At 34.2% G+C, this 17861-nt stretch overlaps 2 protein-coding genes across 2 annotated transcripts; one reads left to right on the plus strand and one right to left on the minus strand.

The window, feature by feature from the left end:
• The first annotated feature begins 1546 nt into the window (after positions 1 to 1546).
• On the plus strand, positions 1547 to 4024 carry LOC112278024 (uncharacterized). The gene is made up of 6 exons (XM_024511011.3): positions 1547 to 1655; positions 2048 to 2150; positions 2335 to 2588; positions 2865 to 2979; positions 3139 to 3253; positions 3421 to 4024. Exons 1-6 carry the CDS (start codon positions 1583 to 1585, stop codon positions 3628 to 3630), a joined length of 870 nt encoding a protein of 289 aa, XP_024366779.1. The 5' UTR covers positions 1547 to 1582; the 3' UTR covers positions 3631 to 4024.
• A 322-nt stretch (positions 4025 to 4346) lies between these two features.
• LOC112278025 (uncharacterized) lies at positions 4347 to 7771 on the minus strand. The gene is made up of 5 exons (XM_024511012.3): positions 6137 to 7771; positions 5599 to 5650; positions 5174 to 5424; positions 4919 to 5055; positions 4347 to 4706 (listed from the first exon to the last, which is right to left on the minus strand). Exons 1-5 carry the CDS (start codon positions 6304 to 6306, stop codon positions 4600 to 4602), a joined length of 717 nt encoding a protein of 238 aa, XP_024366780.1. The 5' UTR covers positions 6307 to 7771; the 3' UTR covers positions 4347 to 4599.
• Between the last annotated feature and the right edge of the window lie 10090 nt (positions 7772 to 17861).

Raw genomic sequence — 17861 nt, forward strand, 5'->3', positions numbered from 1 at the left:
AACTAGGAGCTGTAGCCCCGTGCCCTGCCATTCGTAGACTTCCGCCAACATAATTATACGGTTACCCGTATTATATGGTATGAGGGTTCCCCTACCCTCTCTTTAGCACACTAGTGAACGTTTCCATGGTTTTCACTGGTCGTATCTCTACCAATGTTTCACGTATTTTACACTCGTACATGGTGGTTCTGAATACATACGGATTCAGCCGACCAGAAGGCTTGCTCAAGTCCTTCACTCGCTCACTCACTCACTCTCATCAATCGTTGTTTGAAGGGCTGCACACGTCGGATCACACTATGTTTCAGTTTGCTGATGTGGCGTATTTGTGTGATGCTTTGGACATAATTTATTTGAGTAAGTGACTTTACTCGAGGTTTTTTCAGGTAATTTTTAGAAACTATTTTTCATCTAATTGATGATGTCAAGTCCAAATATTAGGTTTGGTATATATATATATATATATATACATATATATTCATACAATAATTAGAGGATTGTTAATAATTAACAAACTCATATTGTTATATGAGGCATAATACATTGCATAAACCATAAAAAAGATATTGAGCGTTTAGCAATAATTGATCTAAAACCACCTACCATTTGTAAGATAAAATATTATCTTTTTCTACATCATGGATATAATTTTAAACATATAGTTGTATGTGTTTCTTGTAGTGTACAAAATTATAATATTTATGTGCTTGTTTGACTTTAAATATTGTATGTAACTTTGCAATTGCATTATTCAATGCAATATATTTAGAGTTTTTTAATTTTACTCACCTGTCAATGTCAATGATCTAAATAGTGAAGGTTTCAAAAAATAGAATTGAAGTAAAGCAATTCCTCTCAAATAATCTTCTCGTAATTATTCTCATTTTTTTGTTCAAATTTTCAAATCATAATCAAATACAATCTTAAAACTGGTTTGTTCAAATTTGCAATTTCTTTCACAAAACGTTTATGGTTAGATTTTCATAATCCAAATGTTTAAAATACTAGTGCCAATGATTCTAAAATATGTACAAAAATGAATCATCACAAATAGATTTTTATTTTTTACATACATTTTGTTGTCATTTTTGCTATGAGAAAGTGTGATCTTCTATTAAAGATCCAATCGGATCCAACTCGATTTTTAAAGAAAAATCTAAATCCACATCCAAATCATAAAAAATGGCATAACCTCCAGGTATAAAATATATATTTAAAAGTGGCATATACCATCATATCTTCTCACATAGGTAGCTACTAATTTTACGATGCCGAAGGCGAGGCTCGGAAATGGATAGGTTCGGCAACCCGAACCAGAACTCGAACCTAGCCTCATCACTGGCGTCGTTTGTCTTCTGTGTGGGAGGGAAGAGGGACTGCGGGCCTTGTTGAGTAAACTGCAATTCGCCAACCATCGCCGCCTCAGGGTTCAATCTCGCTCCTCCGCCCAGATTCTCTGCTACTGCTACGAAAAGCATAGCCGGATATTTGTGGGTTTTGAGAATTAGTCTGAGTCTTGCGACATAGCGGCGTCATTGGGACCTTTGGAGCTCCGCAGCAGCAGTGCCTCTGCTCAGTGGATATGGCGTCCCCTATAGCTCCCGCTCTCCACTACTCGGCATCGTGGGCTGCGTCTACCTTGCCGTCTTTGCGAGGTGGGTGGCTGGGCTCGTGGGTGTGACGAGGACGATATGTGAGAGGTGGTTCTTGAGAGAGATGGGCGAGGTTGAAGGTGGATTGCAGGGGATACGCTGAGAGTTGCGATAGGATTTCCAGAGGTTAGGACTCCTTGTGGTGATAGTATGACGTATTTACCACCCTGGACATGTCCTTGGTTGCGTCGCTACTGTCCGACATACACGTTGTTGTAAAATTTATGATATGATGTCTTTCTTTAAGGAGCTCAAATTGGGATGCAGAAGGAGATGAGAGTTGCGAATCCTTTGGGAGTAAGGGTTTTTGGAGTCTCTATTGGCTCCGTTTCACTCTATGCTCACACTAATGGATAATATTTTCTGATGTTGTGTGAATGGTCTTGGTGAAATAGGCGGCGTAAGCGCGCATGAGAGCTTATCATTGAAGCGCACACAATGGCACGTTTCGCTGCCTCACGTCGTGGGATGCCAAGCTTTTACGCCCGCTGGAAATAGGTGTGATTTCTTAATACAATCTCTATTTGTTGGTATCGGCATTTCTCTGCACTCTTTGCCGTGAGACTTCGGCAGTTTGTGGCCAGCGCGCTGTATGAGAGTGTTGGTTTGCGCGTGAGTGATGGCCATTTACGTTTCAGTATCTTACGTTTCAGTATCTCTGGACCTTTCGTGGCGGCGGTAGTGATCGGGAATGTGGGAGTTTTGGAAAGGACTTGGGTCCCACGACAAGTATAACTTTGTCAGGTGCCAGTCTTAGAGAACGGCCCCAATTTGGCAAGTTTCAGGCACAGACCACAACAGCATCAGGCAGTGGTTTGCCGCAGGAACAGGATGACGACACAACTAACCTACACAAACCTGATGGAAATCGGAGTGAGCCTGATGATCAAGGTCACAGCGCTCTACTTCAATCTCCAGACCAAAAAACTGCCCTAGGTTCGTAATTATGACGACTCATGCTTGACTGTGAAGGCTTTCAGCAATTGATCCACATGCAGATATGTAGTTGTATGCATCGCAACTCTAAAGCTGATCACAATGTAGTAATATTTGCACTAATCTATTGCAGAGGTGGAAACTGGAAGCGAAGATTGATGATTGACATATGAACATGCAATAAGCCATAAAGTTATTTTTAATTTCAGTTTCAGTTTCCTCTCTCAATTGTTGGAACGCTCGATCAACCCTTCTGTCTTGTCATTTCAAGTACAGGCACCATGTCGGGAGGTAGTTCGAAAATTAATGTTATGGGTTCGTTGGAAGTTGAGCCACAGCTCAAGGAGATTGACGACCTCGTGAAATCCATGCGGGGAATCTTGTTCAAAGCGTAAGTGCATTTGTACTGACTGTTTTCTACCATGAGGCAGATTCATGAACAAATATGCATCAGTTTGGGTTCCTCACTGCAAGCTATGTTGGTGCTTTGAATGATTTTTACGTTCAGTTTGAGGACACTCATTGTAAGACTGATCTACCAAATTTGCAGTGAATACGGACTTGGAGAAAGATTATCTGACGAAGATGATAAGGCGGTTAGGGCTGTGCTTGCTTATCACCCGATGTATAAAAAGAAAGTTGGATGTGGTGTTGATTATATCAAGGTTACAAACTGTCCTTTAACAACCATCGGGTGTCATGTGTATCTTAGGTCAACTGTTCACTAGATGAATTTAGCGCACGATGAACAAAAGATTTACATTTCGAAGTTTGTTTGATTACTTGCCTTATATATGAAATCTGACGATCTTATATGGGAATGGTATGGCAGGTAGATCTAGCTCCAGGTTTTCAAGATGTGAAGTGCTTTTGGTTGGTTAGAACGGACGGAAGTGAGATCGATTTCTCTTTCCACAAATGCCTCAAAATGAAAGTCTTGAGAGAATTTCCATCCTATATTGACAGATATGATGCTTTGTACTGCTTTATGCATACAAGACAATGGTATCCAGCAATGGTATCCAGGAACAATCAAATGTGATCGTTTTGCTCCATATTTCCAGTGCGACTGTCAGCTGCTTTGAGCAATTCCATTGAATATCACCGCATCTCTCTGAAGAACCATATTCAGCTTCTGCAATGCAGTGAGATTCTTTTTTTCACACATCAGATTGTAGATGAGGATTTTTCTATATGGTAAGCAGCTCGAAAAGCTGCTTCTGCAACATCGATTGTTGCAACAGCCAATGATTCAGAACACAAGATATTTTTGTAGAAGTATCGGTTCGGAGAATGTGGAGATTTGTTAAAAAGCGTAAGGATAGAAGAGGTACTGCAATATGTGTAGGATAAGTACCTACAGGCTTTTAAAAGGTACATGTTTTCATATTATATCTGATCATAATGTAGATGATAATCATATATTTGCATGTTTACTAATATTCATTGATAATACAATTCACCAAATGTTTACGAAGAATGAAAAAATTACAAAATTAATGGTTATCGGGGAGTCTCAATTCGACAAACAAAATCTTACTAGACTGTTCCGTAATTGTCATTTATGATAAACTGAGTTGACACTGTATACTTCTATCCTACTGTTTTACAAACACTAGTGTTTTCCATTTTTTGCCCATTCCAACTGAAAGGAATTTCCTTATAATCACTTTACTGTTGGATGAGTTTGTGAGCAGATTTCAAAACCAAGTACAAAGGAGCTGTCACTCATTCAGATCGTGAAGTTTAAATGCAATATGAGCCGAAAAGTATTGGCGTGTGTATCACAAAATTGCAATTATTTGCTTTTACATGCATACAAGATTCTGTATCTAAATTAACCTATCGTTCCTACGATTACAATGAATTTTTTTTGCTTCACTGAAATCATGATTAGGAATGTTCGACAAATTTGAAAACCAAACTTTACCAGGTGCTAATGGTTCGGAGTCTCGCTCATTTGACATATAGTTACATATACACAGCTCATTGCAACTTCTTTATGTGATACTCATTGTGCTGAGATCTGTCTACTCTGCTGCTTCTTCACAGCTTCCACAGATAAATCGTGGAGCACTTCTTTCACCTGATTGCCTAATATGCGTGATACATATGAAGCTGCACAAAACATTCGACACCAGGAACATTAGATTTCATGCCTTCTACAAAGACAGTCATTCCAAAAAAACATTTTACGTTACTTTTCCAGAATCAGTTTCACATTCCTTTAAGTTGCTGTACGATCATTACAAGTAACTTTCAGAAACAATTAGAGTTCGTTTAGTCAAGCTGGTAGCTCTGACTAGGAATGCAGTAGGAATGAACAATACATAATGGGCCAGGTGGGAGCGTTGAAGGCAAAACTTCCTGTGTAACCACCACATTGCAGCCCATCGACTTGCCATTGACCATTCGAGGTTCGACGTCCCAGTAGCCATTGAACATTTTCAGAAATCCAGGTTCATTCCTACAACCACGATCAAAGAAAAAGTATTAGCGAAAAAAATGATAAAAGAGCTCACAAGGTTCATAAGTTGATGACAAAAATTATTGCGCAGCGTAAAGAGCGGGACGATAGAACTCACAATTTATAAGATACCGCCTTTCTACTAGGATCTTCTTCAACTTTCATTTTCATATCAAATGTCCCCGACAAAAACATCAAATTCCAGTGTGCGTGTTGAGTCACGAATTTCCCTTCGTTGTTGTGCTCAACTTCAACCTTCGACACAGTCTTGAAGATATCAGGGTTCCTTTCGAAATCCGTCAGAATTCCATATGTAATGTCGGGATCGACAGGCATGAACATGTTGCCCTTAATCTCGAAGAACCCATTCTGTCAATACGTTCATACGTCAAATCATCAGTCACTCGAATAAAAGTAGAAGGCAGGAAAACTTAAACTACTCAACAACAGTTGCTTCAAGTCAATGAGTTGTGACCAATGGTGAGATTTCAGAAAACTGCTCTCGCATCTGCAGCAGGAAAATTTCAAGGAAAGAGAAGATACCTTTTTCTCTACTGTGACTTCTGCGGGACCGGAAAAACCTTCAATGCCACCCCTGCATCAACAAGTGAAGACTACAAGTCACCAAAACTGACAAAGATTTGGTAGTACAATGTAAACACCTAAATGTACTAAATGTCTCAAAACGCAGACATGCACCTTTCTACTCCTGGTTCTATGTAGTATTCTCACTACAAGAGACATATCCAGCACCAGAACAGTTTATCGTCTCTCAACCCTAGTACAGCCGAATTCAGCCTCATCGAGTTTTAGTCTTAAACCCAATGTGATTACGATGCCTCTGAAACACACACTTTTGAAATCTTTAGCACAAACAAGGGAAAATGAACAGCTCCCCTAATTCCAACTTTTGTGATGTAAGACTCACTCATCACCAGCTAGAGGCAAGCCATTGCTGGAGGAAGACAATTAAGCTAAAGTATTGGTCGTTACTTCGTTGGCAGGGAGCTAGCAGCAAAGCAAATGAAGAATATGCGGAGTTTTGCCGAGATGAAAGGAGCCTCGTGGTAAGGTGATTCACCTGTGTGTGGGAGAACTGCTGAGAGATCTCGATGGGGATGTATCCTCCTCAGAAGACTGACTACTCGCAGCATCTCTTGCGGCGTTAATTTCTTCTCGTCGGCGCCTCATCAGCGTAGGCGATCGGCGGTTGCTGCCGAACGCTTCGCCAGAAGGCCTAGTCCTTACCATGTTTCGAATTTTTTCTTCCAGCAACGTGAAAACTATTGTGTCTGCTGATGAATACCTTACCAACAAGGTTGTATCCCGTTCCTCTCTTTCCCGGAACTCCAACACGAAAGAATTCCTTAACTTCAAAAGCTCGAGTGTGGTGTAATCCCAAGAGCACTCAAAAATTTGCCTTGACAAACTCTCACTATCAGCAGCTCAAAATGGGTACCCAAGAAACACACACACCACAAAACTTGTTCCTCGCCACACTACCTCTGGTAATGTGCAAACTTCAGCACGTCGAGCAACAATACTGAAAAATTAAAACACGAACACGAACACGAACACGAGCGTTAAGTTAGAAAATCTAAATGCGGACGAGATTCGGTCTTAGGGGGTAATCAAAGCTCAGAATGGGGTGTGCCAGAAGCAATGTCCAGCAATGGAATGATCACAAGCTCGTGGTAGTCTAATTTGTGCTCGAGAGAGGGAGTAAATGCGAAGGAAGGAGGCAATTGTGATGAGCCGGGTGAGCCAGTCCAGACAGTTCACAAAAAAGTGGAGGGTATCATGGACAGTTGATGACATGCAATACAAAGGAGGTCAGCTGGCGACATCACTTCTCTCTAGGGACCACCAGGCCATCCACATACCCACATCCCGCACCCCATCTCATCCATCGCTCGCTCACTCCGTCGGAATATCAGTAAACCCACCAGATAATTTCGGCACTTGCAACGAACTCAACACGAGCGCTGGTCAAAACGCGAAGCGAGCTCGGCCTCCAGGGAAATTGCACCTGCGGCTTCGAGGTAACGGCACTTGGAGGCTGCATTCGCACGCCACGCCATGAAGGTCACTCTCGAACCCTCCGCATCAAAAAGAGCAAACTAGGGACGGACATGACGGGTCTCATGCAACGCCACCTGCTGGGATTCATTCGAAGCTCGCAAGGACGTTCATACCGCCCGTCGCTGCAACCTCGAAGCATCTGGAGGGGTCCTTAACAGGTGGACTTCGCGGAGCTTGTTCTAATGCTGGTTTTGCTTACAGGTAAGCGCATCGGAGCTGGGTCGTTGGTGCGGGTGTCACCGCCTTTTCTGTGCCGCAGCTCCCCGTTCACGATTCCCCTCGCGACACTGATCTTTCGCTGCATCTAGAAATCCGAATTCATCGATCCCTGTTACGACCATCGCAACCTCCGGATCGCTCTTCTCGATTCGCCGCGAAGCTCAAAACCAACCTCGATCGGACGGCATGTCTGGATCCTGCAAGATGTCGACACCCTCTCGGACATGCGATCATCTGGGCTCTTGGATCTCATTGAAAACTCTCGTCAGTTGTCGTCGAAATCTAGACAAGCATACAGCGATTCTGCGCTTTTATCCGCTAAAACCTCCTAATTTGTATTCTGAAACTGAAAATCTACACGGTGGCTACAATATTATGCTCCTCTTCTATATTTGTGACAGTATAAGGCTTGCAAGAAGGTGGTAAAAGCAATGACGCAATGGCAGAGAGAGGCCATGTATTGTTTGCTACCATGGCTCGGAATTTGTTGTAGGATGTAATATCTAAGCGAACATAACTTTATTCATGGCAGCTATAAGAGTAATGAATAAAACTGTGTGTGTGTTGGAACATTAGCTTGTTTGACAAGGTGTTAAAAAATGTTAATTGCTCAATTTTTGTTGATGGCTTTTTGGGTTTTTCAATGTGTGCTTATATTATGCTAACGACTTGTGTACATAGTCTTTAAAAATGTAAAAACAACTAAATACAATTAGGTTCAAAGGTTTGTGGAGCTGAAATTTAGGAAATGTTACACAAATTCAGGTTTTTACTAAATTGATCCACCTATCCTAACCTCCATGAAAAAGGAAATGACCTCTACATTTATTTCTCTAGTATAGGATCCAAAACCAATGAAAACCAACCACATTGATCATTATTAATATATATATATATATATATATATATATATATTTTATCATGGATAGGTCAATTTAGTAAAAAATTGGATCAATTTAATATTTTCTTAAAATTTGATTATATATATATCTATATATATCTATATATACATATAGACAAGTATAATTTTTTCTATACTTATATTTTAAAATTTTATTTTAATATTTAATAGGTAAAAATTGTAATTTTAAAAAAAGATGAAATAATTTTGATTTCATTTGTATAATATTTATAGATGAATTTTAAAGTTTTTAGAAATTCAAAAAGAAAATAATTACTTATAAAGAAAAATCTAAAATAAGAATAGAAATGAATTAATTATAAAAAATTATAAAGTCTATAATAAGAAAAAATATATTTTTTGATATATATTATTAGATTTTAATTACCTACATAAAATTTCAATTAGAATGAAAAAGAAGAAATATTATATAATTTTTTTTGGTCTTAAAATTAATAGAAAATACTTTTTAAAGATAAAAATAGTAATAATTTTACTATTTATTTATTTATTTAAGTTTCCATACTTAATAATTAATTACTTAAAAGATTGTAAGAATTTTTTTTTAGAAACAAGATAGCTGATATTGATTTTTAAATATTAACTAAGTTTATTGCTACTAATAATCAAATATAAGATTAATATTATTAAACATAAAATGATATAACTTTGTTAAAACTATTAATTACAACAAATGCTTAAACTACTTAGTATCATGGACATACATATTTATACAAATAAAAAGTATTAGGTAGAAGATAAATATAAGTAGATTTGATGTTATCTTATTTTAAGACTTTTTACTCCTCTTATCTTTGACAATAGCATTTAAATTTAATATTATACCATTTTTGAGCAATTTTTTAGTCTTTTTTAGTGACACAAGAATGTATTGATCTTTTAGTTCTATGAGATTTATGTCCTTCATAGTTTGACAAGAGTGCTAACTCAATGTCTTTGTTTTGTGTTAAAAGTGAATAGATTATTTTACTTCTATTGTTGTATTTTAAAGGTTATGGACTATCCAACTTTAAATTCATCTTTAGTTTTCTAACATTGATTGTTTTCTTTAAAGAAAGTGGACTACCTCTCTATTTGTCGAAACTTTCATTTGATATTAGGAATTGTAGATTACTTTCTTTTAATTTGACTTTTAAATTTCTTTGAATTATGTATAGAGGAAGAGATCATAGATGCTATTCTTGGTAGAAGTAAGAATAGATTTGCAACTATTACAAATCTTGATGAGGTTGTCAATACTTTGAAGGTGAAAATCTCACGTATCCCTAACATAAACCATGGAGGTAGTATTCTGACAGCTACAGAAGAGGTTAACAATAAAAATCAAAGTCTACATGAAGAAGTTGTGCAATTGAAAGAAATAAGTAAATCAAGTTCATAACTAAATCTAAGAAGTCTTATTACTCTAAGTATGAGAGAAGCAATGATAAGTATACTAGAAAATTTTAATGGAATAAGATCAAAATTTTTAGGATTTTTACAATAAGTAAAGCTCTATCTAAGATTGTATCTTTTGTAATATTTTGATGGATTTACTAAAGTTAAATTCAGGGGTGTATTTTTTTTGGAAGTACTCTCTTTTAATTTGTACCTTTGATAGAAAAAGATTCATATCTTTTCTATGATCTGAATTCATTCTTAAAAGTGTTTATGGCCATTTTTTAAAAAAATATTCAAAAAAGTATAATAAAGACTAAATTTGTATCTTTATGATAAGAAATACATTCAGCTACTATATATGTTGCAAAATTATAAAATCTTGCTTCGGATATAAATTAGAATGACAAAATCCTTATCAATTAATTTTGATATGAGTTAAAAAAATAACATCAATTTTTTTTTTATTGACAATGCCAAAAGCAAGCTCATTAGGGGAATTTTGTAATGGAATACAGATAAGACATTTATATTATTGATGCATACGAATAGGTAGTTGAAGCCATGTTTGAGAAGTTTATAGAAGATTCTAGAATTTGGGATTAGGTTAGTGGACTATGTAGGATCTACCATAGAATATTCTAGAAAGAGCTTAGGATGATTATTTAGATAAGATCCACTATTAGAAATATTATAGAAGATTCTAGAATAGTTGGACAAAATATATATAAGATTGGCCAAGGCCATTTGGATATCTGGTTAGGTATAGCTTTAGATTTTTCTTTTTGTAAAGTTTGATTTTACATTTTCTTGTTCATCTCTATCATATTTTCTTTTGTTTCAGTTTGCTTTGTCTTACATTGTGATGGGATGTATATTGCTGTGCATTAGAAGGGTCTTAGATCTTGGAAGGAATTTAGTTCCATTTCATTGGTATTAGAGTGAGTATTAGTCTATTCTTTGGTAGCATATTAACAGCCATTACTTAATTGGAGGTTGAATGTTGTAGTCACATTAGGTACTATTTTGAGGCTATTACGAGCTACTCTTAAGAAATTAGCTAAAAAAAGAGAAGGCATTATAATATCATAGTCTAGCAAGAAAATTGCAGTATGAAAGATATGTGGGAGCAATCTCAAATGGAGACTCAGATACAACACCTACTAAGGTAGATAGTTACTCTATAAGAGCAAATAAAAGTGTCTAGAATAAAGAAGTTGACATTTATTAGGGTGAAATTGAGTAAGCTTGGTACATACTCTGTGACTTCAAGACAAGAAGATATATGCCAATGGCTCTTCAGCATGCAATAATACGTCCAACTATCTAAGGCAAATACCATCAAAGAAATTATGTATGGAGCCAATTATTTGAGAGATGAGACAACCATTTGGTGGCAATATCAAACTCAAAGTTATAGAATTCAAGGAGGATTTTGTGACTGAGAGGAGTATAAAACCGAGTTAAAGAGTCAATTTTATCTTATCAATGCACAAAAGATAGCAAGCAATTAGTTGGCAAATCTTGTACAATTCAGGTCAATATAGGACTATATCTCCTAATTCAAGTCTCTATGTCTTCAAATTGACAATGTTTTAGAGACAAAGATGATAGATCAATTTATATGAGGATTGAAATTTGTGGTCTAGTAAAAGGTGGAATTAAAGAATCCACAAATATTTGAGGATGCAATTGAGAGTACAAAGAAGGTTGATGCTATAGATTTTAGAAACCATGGAGCACGACCTATAGCGTAAAGTCGTATGCCGCTATCTAATACTATGGCACAACAACCAATGCCAATGGAGATTGATGTCTTGCAAGGATCATTGATATCCTAGACATGACAAATATTAGAACAGAAGGAATTATGTTTTTATTGTGAAGAACCAAGCCATTAAATTGGAAGTTGTACAAAATGTCAAAATTCAAGCACCAATCAATCAAAGCAGGCTTCGTACTAATAATTTACAATCTCATAACTCATCAAATCAATAACAAAATGGAGCAAGGAAATGAGGCTCTCTAGTAAATGCATTAAGAGCTAATATTATGGATAACTATGGTCTTTTAAGGATAAATGGCATGGCCTCAAACAACTATCGAAAGAATTGACTAGAGTATCAAATAGGTTGACTAAGAGAACAACCATGTCTAGTGCTTGTGGATTATGGCTCTACAAAAATTGCATCTCAATTGGAATTACCAACTAACTTGGAATTTAAACCAAGATGATCAAAGGAAGGAATATATAATTCATAGATGACCAAACGAGGGAATATATACTTAGTAGATGACCAAGAGAATGTATTGAATGAGACATATGAAGAAGAAATCTTGAAGTTGAGTAATATCTATGCTTTAAAATAGAAGTTTAGAATAACAAAGCTCAAATATGATATTATCTTTGATGTGCCATGCCTAATGGTGGGAAGTAAACAAGTTGATTGACTAACAAGGATGATTTTTTTATCAAAGATGGTAGATGTAAGGTGATTCTTTTTATTTTTGCATCAAATAATTTAGAAAAATAATTTGTAGCTAAAAGCTTACTTGTGGCAATGATCTCTATAAAGAAGTAAATACAACATAAGCAACTAATATATATGGTAATTTTAAATCTTACGTTAGTAGTAGGAAGAATAAATAAGAAAGTAGAATGGGTAGAGCAATTCATACATGAATATTTGGATGTCATTTCAATTGACTTATGTAATAGCGTACCACCTGATTAAGGTGCCTTCTTTCAAATAGAACTATTGCCTAGGACCAAACTAACAAGTCGCCAAGTTTTTTGCCTAACACCAAATGAACTTGAAGAACTACAAAAGACATTGGATGAATTCTTCAAAAAGGGCTTCATTTGAGAAAGCACATCACCATAGAGAATACTTACACTTTTTGCATCCAAAAAGAATGGTGGACTTTGGCTTTGCATCAACTATCAAGGCTTCAACAAGCAAATTGTTAAGTATGCATATGTACTTCTACACTATCATATGGTATGATTTGAAATTTGAAAATATACAAAGTATGTAGCTATAGAAAGTTTAGTTTTAACTTATTAGTTAAGCTCCAATAAGTAATTTATTCCACCTTTAATTTATACACAAATTTTTGGCTTTCAAAACCTCTTCACTTTATATAAAATATCCAAATTGTAGCAAAATCCCTAAAAACATATTTTTCTTACAAAATATTTTTTCTTTCTAAATTTTAAAAATTTATATCACTTGATCTAATTATTCAATTTCTTTAAAATTTCTAGATAGTGTAGCATTTATTCTTAAGCTTTATTAAAAAAATAAAATAAAAGATAAATTCACTATCAATCTTCATGCATCTTAGAAATCCTAGCAGGTACTTTAAATCCTAATTTACAAGCACCTAAATACTATTTTTTTCATATTTCAATAATCCAAATTCTAAATGCTACAAAATTTATATATAATATTTATGAACATAATAATACATATTTTTAGAAAGTTTTAGCCAAAATCTTATCAAATTACTCAAGATATGGCTCAAAATACAACTACTAGTAAATTAGATCACTTATTGCCCTTAAATTACATGCACTAACTTCAACTTCTTATAATTCCTTCATTCTAGCTCAGAATTCATCAAACAATATAGAAAAAGTATAGCCAAAAAAATTCTCTCTTCAATTTTAGTTGTCAATTCTTCATTGCTTTTTGAACATGCATGTTATGTCCAAAAAAGTGACAATAGATACAAAACCCATACCCTAACTTTGAGCGTTTTCGTGATACAATACAATTATATAGTAAAATTATAATCAAAATTGAATTTTTAATTAATTTCTAATTATCTTAGTTTAATTATAATTTGAGGTATCTAAACATGGATTTTATAAAAGCCTCTTAGGTTATTTCTTTATCTTAATAGTTAGTAAGTTGAAGGTTAGTTAGTAATTTTACCTTTTAGATTGTAGAGACTCTTCTACTACCTTAGAACGACCATAAATTAATAAAATCAGATTAGAAGAGATAAATAATCAGTATGATTGATACTAGGATTAAGTTCAGAGTAGGGTTGGACTAAAAAATCCTTAGGATAGGTTAGATTGATACCTGGGGATCAACCATTTGTGAAACATGGTCGAAATCAAACCTTTGGCCACTAAAATGAGGGCCTAAGGAAAAATAGGGATTCATTTGAAGATCATAGGATAAAATTTGAGAGCTAGCTTGAATTTCTTTTCAAAGGCAAAAGGATTGTTTTTGGAAGGTTTTTGAGAACTTAGTAATTGTTGTTTGAAATTAGGGTTTGTATCAATGATTTGGATTTTATATAATATAATTAGGGCTAGTAATTTTTGCTAGTTCGTACAATTGATGTAACATCTACAGTTGAAAATTTGGTACTATTTGGATTATTAGGTGTGCTAATCATATACAAAAGTTTGTAATAATCTAATGGCGTAGTTTAGAGGTATCTAGTTTTTAGCACAAGAGGGTTTCAAAAGGTGGCAATTTGAGGTTGGATAGAATTTCTATGATATCTGAAGATCTATTAGTTGGATTAAGATGAAATTTGGCGTGATGTTGAAGGACTTGAAGATTAAGGTGCACACTAATTTTGAGATAAAGTTAATAGTTGAAAAGGGAGAAATCACTACTGAGATTTCTACTTCACTTTTCAAGTTGGCGTCTGAGTGATATCAATGCAATTTTTAGAGGTTTTCTCGCAATTTGTAATTTGGATTGGACTAAAACTTCTTGAGTATATAGAAGACTTACATTGACAATTGCATGCAAAATTACACATCAAGTGGATGGTCAGATTGGATGTAACAGCTTTTTAAAGCTCATTGATTAGAATCGGAGCTTACAAGAAAAATCTAAATTGCTTAAATATGAAAGTAACAAGATAATTGAGATTTTTGTATAGTTAAGACTACTAAAAATAGTGTTTTTAGCACTTTTTAATTGAAATTTAGTTTATATTCTTCTTGTATGGACAAAATCTATTAGGATTTCTTGGCTACTTGTGAAATACAATCTCACCTTCTACAGCTAGGTGCCCAGTGTATTCCTGAGTAAGACAACATGTGATATGATAGTTCCTATATCTTTCTCATAAAAACTCCAAATTACACAAAATTTGTACCAAAATCGTAGTCAAAATCCTAAATTCTATGATCCTAGCCCCTTAAGTTTAAATAGTTTCGAAATAGTTACTCTAATCCCTAATAATCCCTAATAAGGCCTTTAACAGCCTCCTTGAAGCCCATTGGGCATACCTTTTGGCCAATAGCAATGGAGATTTTTATCATCTATCTCCATTCATCTATATGAGTGCTTTAACTATTCTTTTTACTATCAAAATTCCTTTCCAATACTTTTTTTATGAGATTTATATAATATATATTCTAACCACCAAATAAAAGAAACAAAATAAGATTTTTAGAGTTACTAATACCTAATAAAGGTAGTTCTAAATATATAAAACTATTATTCATAAAAAATCAATTTCAATAATAATCCTTTTAACTAATCATTTAAAAGTAGTAATCTAATCATATTTTGTGATTAACTAAAATCTAATAATGTAGTTTTTATCACATTATATAGTAAATTATATATTAAATATTTATGTGCATTATTTTTATATAGTAGCCAAATGACAACACAAGAATGGATGGATGATCTTCTTGACCAACTTTGAAGTGCCACCATCTTTAGTAAATTGGACCTTCAAAGTGGCTATTAGTAGACACCTATTATAAAAGAAGATATAAAAAAGATAGCATTTTGTATGTACTTTGAAAATTTTGAATGACTTATTTTATCTTTTGGCTTTACCAATACTTTAGCTTGCTTCATGGGTCACATGAACAAATTATTTCAAAACTTTTTAGACAAGTACATTATTGTCTTCATCAATAATATTTTAGTATATAATAAAATCCTTGAGGAGTAGAGCAATATCTATAAAAAGTGTTATGTCAACTATTATTGCTTCATTAATAAGCCTATTAGAAAAAAATGCTGTATTCAAATAAAAATTGAAGCAAAAAAGGGCCTTTGATAAGCTAAAGGAGGTAATTATTACTCTTCCAATATTGCAACCATATGATTTCAACCTTCTTTGTATACTTGACATTGATGCTTGACTTTGCTATTGGTGCAATCCTTCAATAAGACTTCAATAAAAGCCTTCAAACTATGGCATATGAATCACACAAGTTCAAAAGAATAAAGTGCAATCACTTTGTACATTACAACTAGCAAATTGTACATGCTACAATGATGTGGCAACACTATCTTTTGGAGAAGCTAGTGATTGTTTGGAGTGACCATTTGCCTCTATTATACAATTTGCATGTGAAAGTCATGAAATCATAACATCATCATTGAGAAGAAGAATTACAATTCTTTGAAATTCAAATTGATACAAATGAGGACAATAATAGATTGTACCAGATACCTTATTGCATAGACTTGGTTAATGTCAATTACATTATGACACTAGTGTCATTTCAAATCTAATTAGAAGAGCAGAATAAAAAGAAGCTACACATTGAAATACTTATTTTAAGATGATTATTGATTAGTTGAAAGTCAATGAAATATAATATCAAGATTATCATCTGAGTGATGGCTTGTTCCATTTAATTTTTTTTTTTTTTTTTTTTTTTATATATTTAATGATACTATACCTTAAATACTCATACTTCAAGAGAGACATGACATTCCAATATATAGACATCTAAGATATAAGAAGATTTTAGAATGGATCTCAAGGATATGATTTTGAATAGGTTTGGATTGTGATGTTTGAGCCTTTATGCATTCATATGAATCATGCCAACGTAATAAAGTATGCAATGCAACATCTCTTGGACTATTGCAGCCAATTTTAATACTTATGGCACATTGAGAGTAGGTGACTATGGATTTCATTATGAGTTTGTTGTAGATACATCATAATCACACCATGGTTGTTATCTTTATAGACTGACTCTTAAAGCGATTTCACTTGGCTGTAATATTCTCTAATATTGATGTCCTAGCACTTGCAGAAGTCTTCTTTAATATTATCTATTTTTACTATGGATTATTTTATGTTATTATTTCAGATTGAGATCTATGCTTCATGAGAAGTTTTTGGGAGATATTATTCAAGCTATTGGAAATATAGATTGTCATGTTTATAGCCTTCTATTCTCAAACAAATAAAAAAATAGATCATGTAAATTGGACCTTAGAAGATATATTATGAGCATTTGTGGAGATTCATTATAATGATTGGGATGAATATTTGATGCCCTTAGAGTTTGCTTATAATGATAGTATTTAAGCAAGTACTAGTCATTTATTGTTCTTCTATAATACCAATCAACATCCAATTATAATAAAAACTCTCTATCTTTTCATTGACACCAACAATTTAATAATAGAAGAGTTTATATAATAGCTTACAATGGCCTTATAAGACGCATGATACAGCCTTCTTATTGCATAAAATCAACAAAATTAATTTATTAATAACCATTAGTATCATAATGTAATTGCTTGTAGTATGTAAAAATTAATTAAGATATATAATATATTTGGAAGTCTTGATGTAGATTAGAATGGTTAGTAAATAAATTTAAAGAGAATTGATATAAGAAAATTTATTTGGAGATTTATCTATTTTGATTATGGTATTTATATTATGTAGGATTTAGATATTTAGTATAAAGCTTAAGAGAAGATTGGAATTTAAAGATGAAAGTCTAAACTATTAAGAGGCTTATTGGAAAGGATGAAAGCAAGGTATGGTTGGATGAAGGCAAGGGATGAAGACCTTCATCCCTATTGGTCGAATGTCATATCCAATGGGCTTCAAAGAGGCTACCCGAGGCCTAATTAGGGATTAGGATTTCACTTTCAGGGGCATTTGAGCTTTGGAGGCTAGGATCAGTAAGTTCAGGGTTTTGGGTATAATTTGGATGAAGACTTTTTGTGATTTCGAATTGTTGTGAAGGAGATATAGGTGTTCAAAGTTAAGGTGCCAAATTTGTATCTATTGTCACTCTTTGAAGCATAACATATGCGTACGGAGAGCAATGAAAGATCTTCAACTTGAGTTGGAGAGAAAACTTTCTTGGCTATATTTTATATATATTGTTTGATGAATTCCAAGTCTAAATAAAGGAGTTATAGGGCATTGAAGATAACACATGCAATTCAAA

Source organism: Physcomitrium patens, chromosome 26 (genome assembly GCF_059467195.1).
Source record: "Physcomitrium patens ecotype Gransden chromosome 26, ASM5946719v1, whole genome shotgun sequence".
NCBI classification, from domain to species: Eukaryota; Viridiplantae; Streptophyta; class Bryopsida; order Funariales; family Funariaceae; genus Physcomitrium; species Physcomitrium patens.

Bases quoted from the DNA above. Each gene is read 5' to 3' on its own strand.
- LOC112278024 (XM_024511011.3), top strand. From the start codon at position 1,583: ATGGCGTCCCCTATAGCTCCCGCTCTCCACTACTCGGCATCGTGGGCT. The intron at 2,589-2,864 runs GTTCGTAATTAT...TTTCAAGTACAG, and splicing joins AGACCAAAAAACTGCCCTAG to GCACCATGTCGGGAGGTAGT. The intron at 3,254-3,420 runs GTTACAAACTGT...ATGGTATGGCAG, and splicing joins GTGGTGTTGATTATATCAAG to GTAGATCTAGCTCCAGGTTT.
- LOC112278025 (XM_024511012.3), bottom strand. From the start codon at position 6,306: ATGGTAAGGACTAGGCCTTCTGGCGAAGCGTTCGGCAGCAACCGCCGA. The intron at 5,651-6,136 runs GTGAATCACCTT...TTGTTGATGCAG, and splicing joins AGCAGTTCTCCCACACACAG to GGGTGGCATTGAAGGTTTTT. The intron at 5,425-5,598 runs GTATCTTCTCTT...ACGTATTGACAG, and splicing joins AAGTCACAGTAGAGAAAAAG to AATGGGTTCTTCGAGATTAA.